The sequence below is a fragment of the Gymnoscopelus microlampas genome (genome assembly GCF_963454915.1).
Source record: "Gymnoscopelus microlampas genome assembly, chromosome: 15".
In the NCBI taxonomy this organism is placed as follows: Eukaryota; Metazoa; Chordata; class Actinopteri; order Myctophiformes; family Myctophidae; genus Gymnoscopelus; species Gymnoscopelus microlampas.
This window is the reverse complement of record NC_139952.1, coordinates 34,224,904-34,234,489: the sequence shown is the minus strand read 5'-3', so window position 1 is coordinate 34,234,489 and position 9,586 is coordinate 34,224,904. Positions and strand designations below refer to the sequence as shown.

The following is a 9,586-nucleotide window of genomic DNA, read 5'->3' as shown; positions in this document are numbered from 1 at the left end:
ACTAGAATTTCAAGCTAAGACGTATTTCAACTTAAAGTAGCCATGTTAAAGGTAGGGTAAGTGATTTTCTTTTGTTAAATTAAGCGTTAAATAGCTCTATTCTGGTACTCATTGAGTGTTTGTTCAGTAACAGGTCTCTCCAGCCCTTTATTAAACAGAAAATGCATGTTCAGTTCAGGATACCAATTTTATTCAATCAGGATAGAGAACTCAGTCAGGATACAGATTAAACAAGTGAAATTGGATACAAAGAAATGGACAAAATTGGAACTGGAGCACTGTAAAAATTAAGCTGATAAATGGGTACACTCCTGATTGGCCCGAAAATGTATTTTCTGTTCATTAAAGAGCTGGAAAGACAGGGAAACCTGTGTTACTGAACAAACACTCTACAACAATGATTACAAAAAAAGATGTTGACCCAAAAAATTACTTACCCTACCTTTAGTTTACTAATTCTGTTCATACAAATATTATACAGTATAACTTAAGAATTCAAATAACCATCAAATTCCAAGCATTTATGGAATTTGACAGTTGATAATTTGTTGGGCAATCAAACTTTCATAGCATGAAATTAACCCCAAATTCTCAAATTGTATTTAGTATCACATTGGTTTGAGACATCAGCGTTAAAAAGATTTTTTTCAAGTTCATGGTATAATTTAACAAAGGATCTGTTCATGTAAAGTTACTGTGAATTTGAACAATATCATTTGAAACAAATCAAACATATTTAGAAATTAAATATACTTCCTGGTGTAAATGAATCTAATGCAGACTGAATGGTTTACAGTATGTTACATAATCAGATGTCCAAGATTGCCATACACCAGCTACTTGCCAACTAGCCTACATGTCTTTATTGTTGCTGGGTGCTGAAGTTCTAACACTAGGAGTAGGTGTAACCCTTCAAAAGTATAAAAGTTTTTTTTTCTGGGTCATATTATTCACCAATGCATTGATAAATGTCATCACGTTGGAGAAACAAAATATTCTGTATGCCAAATCTAGGGGGAGGCATACGTAAGTCCGACATCCCATTTCTCCGACTATGTGGCATCGGCGTGCGGTTAGGGTTAGGGTTCGGGTTAGGTATAGGCTTAGTATAGTAAACGTCGGAGGCATGCGCTGTCGGAGGAATGGTCTGTCGGACTAACGTATTGCACCCATAGGTACAACGATCTTGTGTATTTTGGCTGTGTCCATAAAGACTCACTTTAAAGCTGCACGATGTAACTTTCCTTTTCTACCCCGGATTTGAAGCTGGTTTCCTGCGCAAGTGCTGACATTTTTGCTTGCCTGCTTGCTCAGGGGATAAATTGAATCTTGGCCATCAGGTCAAAATTCATGTCAGATCCTGTGTCTAGGTGAGACATGACCATTGACACGATCTAAAGGTCTCAAGAGCAGGGTGACAAAATACAACCACCCTGATTGTATAAGTTATATTGTATTAAGATACTCTACCATACAGACTGGACAAAATTCCATTTTATTAATTTAAAAAAAGTTACATATGTCCAGGTTTTGTCTTGATGATATAAGAGATTATTGGTTTTCGGGTTTCAAGGTTTCAAGCCATGTGGAACAGCTTCTATCTTCAGTGAAGTGAATTGTACAAAAATTAAAAAAAATCTGGTGATTAAAAAAATGTTTAAAGAGTTTAGCTGGACCCCAAGTAATATAACAATTATTCCAATGTATCCATCAGCTGGTGGATGTCTTCCTGTCCACGGTAAACCCTCTTTAGTCCTCTTGGAAAATAACGGCAGGAAGACAAGTTGAGGTAGTTGAGAGCAGTAGACTGGCAAATGACTAACCTGGAAACACAGTACAAAAACATAGAATACTCTTAGAATTGCATAAATGCCACATTTCTACAGAATTGGAGAAAATAAAATTGAGGTTGATTATCTAAAAAAAGAAAATACATTTTGTTTTACAGCACAGCACATTTAAAAACAATGTGTAAATCAGGTGGATTCTTACATGTAGTTGTAAGTCTATCCTTAAACCCCTAGATGTCCCTAAAACGCAGGTAGAACAATTCAACATCCTGGAAATGTTGGTCCATAGTTCACCTACCTAAGGGCATTAGGTGTGATCCTTGTCCCACAGAGATTTAATGAGCGCAAGGAGTCTGACTTTGCTGTCTGAGCGAGGTGGCTCATTGCGACCTCTAGGTCCTCCTCTGTGAAGAGGTGATTTGTGATATCCAGTTCCTTCAAGGTCCCACTCCATTTTTCCATCAGCATGTGAAGGCCCTTCTTGGGTGACGGCAATGCCACTTTGTTATTGGAATATTGTCCCCAGAACAGACACTCAAGTTCTTAAAAAGAACAAAAATTAAACTTAATTGTTCGTTATCACACACGTTTGTTAATGGAGATGACACAATGATTCTGAGGTTAAAACATTCAAAATATCCTCCTTAAATTGAATATGGATATTATTATTATTGTAAGTCATTTCTATCTATTAGGGTACTTAAACATTTAAAAGTACAGTATGTAACATTTGTACTGTATTACTATCATAAAAGAACATTTTGAAACAATCTTCACAACTCAAGTGTACCACATGCCTCAAGTAGGCCGTTTTGAAACATTTTGTCAATGACAGACTGCCTTGTGTTGACATGCAACCTCTAGTACTTTGCTGTTACCCTTTTTTGTGCCATATGTATCAACAAACTAATTATGAGGAAAAAAGATCAGAGCAAGGTTTTGGGCCATACAGTATCTAAAGGCTTCATACTTGAATTTAACTCATCAATCTTAAATTATAGCTCACCAACACAGGGTAACTCAGCAAGGCCAACAGGTGTGATTCGAGTACAGCCCCGCACATCCAGAACCCGAAGTTTAGGAGAGCCAAAGAGTATGTCCCTCAGGTCTTTGTCAGTCATGCAGGAAATTGCGGTTGTGGCCATGCACAGCTCCTCCAGTAACGGGAAGCCTGCCATAGAATTTGGTCCACATCGCATCACTTTGGGCATGGGTATGACGTTCAGCATCCGGAATGTCTGAACAGAACCAGAGTCACAATCTTAGCCATGGGTGTTCAACCGGGGGTCCTCAAGCGTTGCAACAGGGGAGGGGGGGGATTTGTGTAATTGTTGTTGTTTTTCTCCCCATCCCCAAAAGTGTGAAAATACACATTAACACAAGTTCAACATATTAAAAACAATATGTAAACAAACAGACAAACAAAAAAAGCCATTTAGTTTGCACAAGACTGATAGTGCTATCAAAGGAATCTATGAAGTCATCAAAGCAACATTTGGAGGCAACCCGTAGTCACTTAAAAGAAGATCCTGTGGAATACTTCTAAGCTAGTCTCAAATCTCAACGTCGAGATAATCAGGTAAATATGTTGAGCTAGCTTTGAAAGCCTCTCATAAACTTGCATGGAAGACTTTGTCCAAAAACACAGTTTTATACAATATATGCAGTGGGGGTTCCTGCTTTGTCTTTCTCTCTCTCTCAGCTAATGGGTCCTTGGCCTGAGAAGACCCCTGGTCTAATCCAAGGCAAGTGCAATAATTGTTTTGTTTGTTAGTACTGTATGTTGGTGATAGTATGTACATTTAAATAAAATAATGTTTATTTTTATTTGTATATATATTTATTAATTTATCTGTTCTTTCTTTAATTATTCCCTTAATTTTTTGAAACACACTTTTAATCTGGCATCCCTAATCTGGGCAAGTCATTATAGGCAAAATGTTTCGCTTTTACCTTCAGTTTAGGACATCCACTTTGTAGACATTGAATGTAGATGGGAAGTTGACAATATCCACTGTCGAGCTTTGTATTGATCTCAAGCAATTCTAAATCCGGACAGCTTCTCTGAAAAAAAGAAAAAAGAAAATAAAGAAAAAATATATATGGTGTGTGTATTAAGGTAATTGTGCTTATTGGAACTCATTGCATGAAGTAAATATAGATTAAAAAAGAGAAGCCTTACAGAAATAATAGCAAGAATTCTGTCATTCTTGGATCCATGGGTGAACAGGAGCTGTCTGATTTGGCTGCCATGTGTTTCTAAGAAGATAACAAGACCATCCACCTGAAACTACATAACAGCATATATTGCAGTTGAGAAAAATATGCATATGCGAGTTAGGAAATTACCATAATCATGTGGCGGTAACAAACTGTTTGAGTTCTGCAGTAGAAAACACAGAAAGCTTTCTGCTGTCTCAATCTTTGGGCCATCTCTAGGTTGTGATATGTGTCTGTGATAAAGCTTCCCAACTTATTTTCACCATTAAGCACAGGGTATGATTATACTGAATACTAATAAGTAAGGGATGTTTTGTTAGACTAATGAGTAAATACTAAGAAATACATGATGTGTGTAGTAGTAATAATAATAAATTATATGAAATTGTCATTATCAATTCTCATCGATACGGTGTATACAGTACCTCTGAATACTGCACATTTATGCTATCCAGAGACCGGCTGTGTGCACTGAGGCTCTGGAAGGTCTTCTCTGTCACACCATTGCAATATGAGAGTTTCAGGGAGCGAAGATTTGGACAGAACTGGGACACAACCTATTGGGTTGAACAAATAACACATGAAACACAATATTTCAGAAAAACCCATAAGATATACAGAGTGGAGTTTCCACCCCAAGTCAGTTATTTTCCAATATCAGGATACATTGGAGTGCATTGTTTTGCATATACTGTACAGTATCACCTATATTAAAATTGCCTAATGGGTGGGCGGACCACGGCCATTGGGGGCCGTGGTCCAGTAGTGTTTAACATACCATGAGCAAAGATTTAGAAGAGTGGTTAAACTGTTTACTGGGACTATGTTTGAGGTGTCTCAATATACAATATTAATGGACAACAGACAATCAGAAACAAATACTTTCTGTGGCCACCTGTATACTACAATATATAAATTATATTTGACTTACTTCAACAGCATAGTCCACATTCTTTTTCCAGTGACAAAGGGAGAAGTCTCTTAGCTGGGAGAACCTAGTCAACAGTGATAAGATAGGTAATTTGATTTTCAAATCATATTCAAGTTCAGCAAATTGTTATACTACTTTCTATTTGACTTTGTATAATAATGATAACATGGACATGGACCTGTTTTGTGCCAGCCAGTTTAGAGTGTCCTTAATTTTCAGTGCCGTTTTAGGCAACTGTGTCTTCCCAGGATCCAGCCAGCAGTACCCCACTGTCACACTGCGCCACAGCACAGGACTGGATGCAGCAGTATTCCATAGATGGCACACTCTGGCCATCCTTTTTCAGGAGGAAACAGAGGAGAAATTAAGATTTAGTTCACAATAGCGCCATCAACACTGACAAGTATGCTCATACAGTATTCAAACATGCGCACTCTCGGTTAAGTTGTTGTCCATTTCAAAAGGGTAGAAGGTTAAAAATGTTTAGTGCTGTCCCCACAGAGTTGAATAATTGATTAATTCATTTGGTCTTGGTCGGCCAAGATTTGTTAGTTGATTTATTAGCTTGAATGAATTATTTCTTGAAAAATTATGAGCACATTTCTTTTAAACTCTAAATATATAACACTTCAATTCTACCAGTCTTTAGTACCAATAGACAGTAGCAGTAGTGACATCACAATGGCTCACATTAGAATGTTTAGTTCTCAACCTCACCTACCTGAAAAGGCTGGTATCTGCCTGATTGTATGCAGCAAACATGATTGAACAGATTTGTCAATTTGTTGACAAATCCCTATGACTACCAGTCAAATAATGATTAATTTGGTCGAGGATAACCCTGACATTTAAGTGACAACAAGCACCTAGATGTATCAAATTAAAAGCCAGTATCAACATCACTTCATTCTTACTTAGTAGGAATTTGTCTACCGGTAGGTACGATTTGTGCATGGACATGATATCACACTGATGTAGTTACACCCATAAACAGGGTCAACAAGGCTTAACATGGAGTTAGGGCTTGTTGTCCCTGTTTAAGTTGTTGCACATGGTAGATCTAAATAATCATTCTACACTGTATGTAGTGCCTGTAAGTGTGTTACCTGCAAAGAAATGGTACCGCGCCATCTTGGACGACAACCATCTGAAAGATTTTGATTAGCACCTCCTCAGGAAGACCGTCTGCCCATCTATTGTCTGTGCCAAAGTCTGGGTGATGCACCAGAACCTGTTCTTCTACCGTCTTACTCTCTGGTGGTTTAGTCTTAGCAGGGAATGTTTTCTTCCTCTTAATTTGACCGGCCTTTGCTTTGCCCTTAGCAGGCTTCTTTTTTCTGCTTATTTTCTTCTTTGGACGCCAGGTTAAATTATCATACTGGCTTGTGTTGGATATTACCAGGAGCATATCCTCTCCCTCTTGAACGGTGTACCCAAGCCTGGCAGGTCTGCTGACCTGGGCCCTCTTTTTTTTCTTTGGCTTTGCACGTGCAGGCACATTGGACTTCCTCTTCAAAGACGGCTTCTTTGCAGTGGACCCACCTACAGCTGGGAGATTCAAAACACAATATTTATGGACCAAATGCCAATATTTGGCATGGCTCCATATTGTTACAGTTTCTCCAAATTTCCTTAATTCACACAAGTCAGCCATGTACCAACATGTTTGTTTAAATTACTGTAAACTGACTTCTCAAAAGATTAAAGACGAAGCAACAAAGACAGATTTTGGTGAATTATTCTCATTGACACGATTGAAAGATATTTTTATATCCATATCTTAATATTGAAATTTCCACTTTTACTCTTTTTACCCCCTTTTCTCCAACATTTGTTATGCCAATTATTTCCTCCCCCACACACATTTGTGTGTTGTCACTGCTGATGCGTCCTACCGACTCACCTGCCAGTGAGGAATATAGAGATTAGAGAGAATGTAGAGCCTCCTCCCACCAAACACTACCTGCTGACAGGTGCCACCCCAGCCCGTAGGATTACGTGCAGTGATATCACCCTTCCCACCCGGCTTCCGTTCCTCGAACGCGGGTCAATTGTGTTCATATAGACGCTCGACAAACTTTACCACTGGGCCACCTGAGCGCAAACGTTTCAATCATTGATTCAATTATATTTAAACCCATCAAAAAAGTTTGAAAATGTGTTTTCTGTTGTTACTTTACTAGCAGTAGAAACATTGTGTTTTAATTAATATTATTTTTGAATTGTGTCATAAAATGATTGTGTTTCCTTTGCTTGATGTTTTGTGTAAAGCACATTGAATTGCCTTGTTGTTGAAATGTGCAATACAAATACTTGCCTAACATGGAAAGCCGTTCCATGTCCCCTTACAATCATGTCTCATTTGTATTGATCCTCCATGTGTGAGTTGAGCAGTACAGACGATTGTGTGGAGGTTCAAGGTTATGGGGGATAAATGTAATATTGATAAATCGATCTATATATTTGCCAGCCCATGACGCACCTTTTTCCTGATTTGGCTTACCCAAGGTACTTGATGTAGCATCACTAGTTCCCTCACTGGAACCTTGAGCTACAGCTTCGGAGTCCATATTTAGGCAATGCCCAGTTCAAAGACAAATAGACAACAGCAGCAGCCTTGACTCGTCCACATCTAATAAATATGAAACATAAAATAAACAAGTATTGTATAGTAATCTAGTTCAGTGGTTCTCAAACTTTAACATTTCAAGCACCCCCCTTAACTCTGACAGTATACAAATGGAACCAAATGGACCAGTTAGGGTCCATTTGGTTGCATTTGTATACTGTCAGAGTTACAGTCAGAGTTACAGACTTGGGAGGGTCATATTGAAATTGGAACCCCCTCAAGGAACCCAGAGAGTTCCTGGACCCCACTTTATTCAGACCCCCATCATCAGGGGATGGCGGTCTGAATAAAAGAATGTGTGGAACAACGTTGTCAGACACTAATGTTTGCATAAGATAAGGACTGTTCAAAGCATGTTTCCTTTCAATGTTATTTAGCAGCACTGCTCCACTTTAAGAGTGAAAACTTCATACTAATTTCTCTGTACGCAGAATGCTACTGTTTTTATTCCATTCATTGTTTTTAGTGTTATCCATATAAGTGTCTGACCATTGGGCTACATATCCATTACGGTGTTTTTTTTATATGAAATTCCAAATCTTACCTGAAGGAATACACACTATATTCTCAATATCCAGTTTTCGGAACTTGTGTTTTTTATTTCAGTATTTCAGGATGTTTCATGGCCTTAATGTGCGACATTATTATTCACATTTTGTCTTGGCTCTGCTTAAAACCTTATACCTCTATGCTTAAAACAAACAAAGCGCTAGCAACTTCCTCCAACTGGACCCACAATGCACTTCGACTTCACTCATGGGATTGGTTGAAAAGTCACAAATGTCCCGCCTTCTTAAATTACTGTCCAATCATAATTTTGGCCATTACTTTCCTCTCTGCTTTATTTTTATTTTATTTTTTTGGAGCACTGCCAGTAGACAGCGTCTGCAAACTGAGACAAGCACAGCGGTGTTAAAAGGACTTACATTTTTTATTAAGTAAAAGTACCAATACTGCAATGTAAAAAGTCCGGAATTTAAAATGTACTTGAGTAGTAGAAGTACAAAAGTATTGGCATCAAAATACACTTAAAGTACCAAAAGTAGAAGTGCTCATTATGCAGAATGTCCCATTTCACCAGTTCAATACAAATCTTTTGAAAATAGCAGATCTATAAGCTCACAATGCATCACTTGTAGATCGGCTATTTTCAAATAGCCGTAGGTTAAAGTGGCTAATGCATGTTTGTAATAATAATCAAAATCTACAAAGTAACTATAAATAAAGTTTTCAAATAATTGTAGTTTGTAGTGGAGTAAAAGTACATTATTTGCCTTTGAGATGAAGTGGAGTAGAAGTAAAAGTATAGAACATTGGAAATGTTTTTTAATAATAATCAAAATCTAAAAAGTATTTGTAATAATAATCAAAATCTACAAAGTAACTAGTAACTAGTGGAGTTAAAGTACAATATTTGCCTCTGAGGTGTAGTGGGGTAGAAGTAAAAGTATTGATAATTGGAAATACTCGGGTAAAGTAAAAATAATAAATCAAAATTGTACTTAAGTACAGTACTTGAGTAAATTGACTTAGTTACTTTCCACCGCTGTGAGGACTACAGTATATCGTAGAACTAGTGCACTCCCCTCCCCTTACTATTCTCAAAATATAATTAGAGAATGGTGTGAAATAATCATAGAATAATCCAGTGACCACATGTACATACTCCGGTACAGTAGGCGGCAGTATGTAACCAACATGCCACCTCAACACCAGTGTTGCCATGTCGGCTTATTATAAGCGACTTTGGGCTTCTTTTTCTGTAAAGTCGCTTGTGAAAATTGGTAGTTGCGGTATGGTTGCGGGTTGCAGTTTTTTGGGCTCGTTTCTTAAGTGTACTTGCTTAGGCTTGCTTCCAAATGTTGTAATTATTATTTAAACCAGTGGTTCTCAAATATTTTCATGAAAATGTTTTGTGCTAGGGAGAATTTGTGTTGTTCGAATGTTTAAAAAAAATATTCCACATTTTATTGCAAGAGTTTTTGAAAATAGCCGATGTTTAAAGTGCTCATGTGG

At 37.6% G+C, this 9,586-nt stretch overlaps 1 protein-coding gene across 2 annotated transcripts; it reads right to left on the bottom strand.

Moving 5' to 3' along the window:
• Positions 1–259: 259 nt before the first annotated feature.
• Positions 260–8,251, bottom strand: fbxl6 (F-box and leucine-rich repeat protein 6). Of its 2 annotated transcripts, XR_014602394.1 has the most exons (12): positions 8,115–8,251; positions 7,445–7,573; positions 6,048–6,489; positions 5,120–5,278; positions 4,942–5,005; positions 4,436–4,567; positions 3,973–4,080; positions 3,744–3,854; positions 2,797–3,028; positions 2,089–2,332; positions 1,180–1,823; positions 260–368 (listed from the first exon to the last, which is right to left on the bottom strand). XR_014602394.1 is itself a non-coding variant. In XM_084080104.1 (11 exons), exons 2-11 carry the CDS (start codon positions 7,509–7,511, stop codon positions 1,694–1,696), a joined length of 1,689 nt encoding a protein of 562 aa, XP_083936230.1. In that variant the 5' UTR covers positions 7,512–7,573; positions 8,115–8,251; the 3' UTR covers positions 334–1,693. The 2 variants fall into 2 exon arrangements, 1 of the variants encoding a protein (XP_083936230.1); XM_084080104.1 differs by having other exon boundaries at positions 334–1,823.
• Between the last annotated feature and the right edge of the window lie 1,335 nt (positions 8,252–9,586).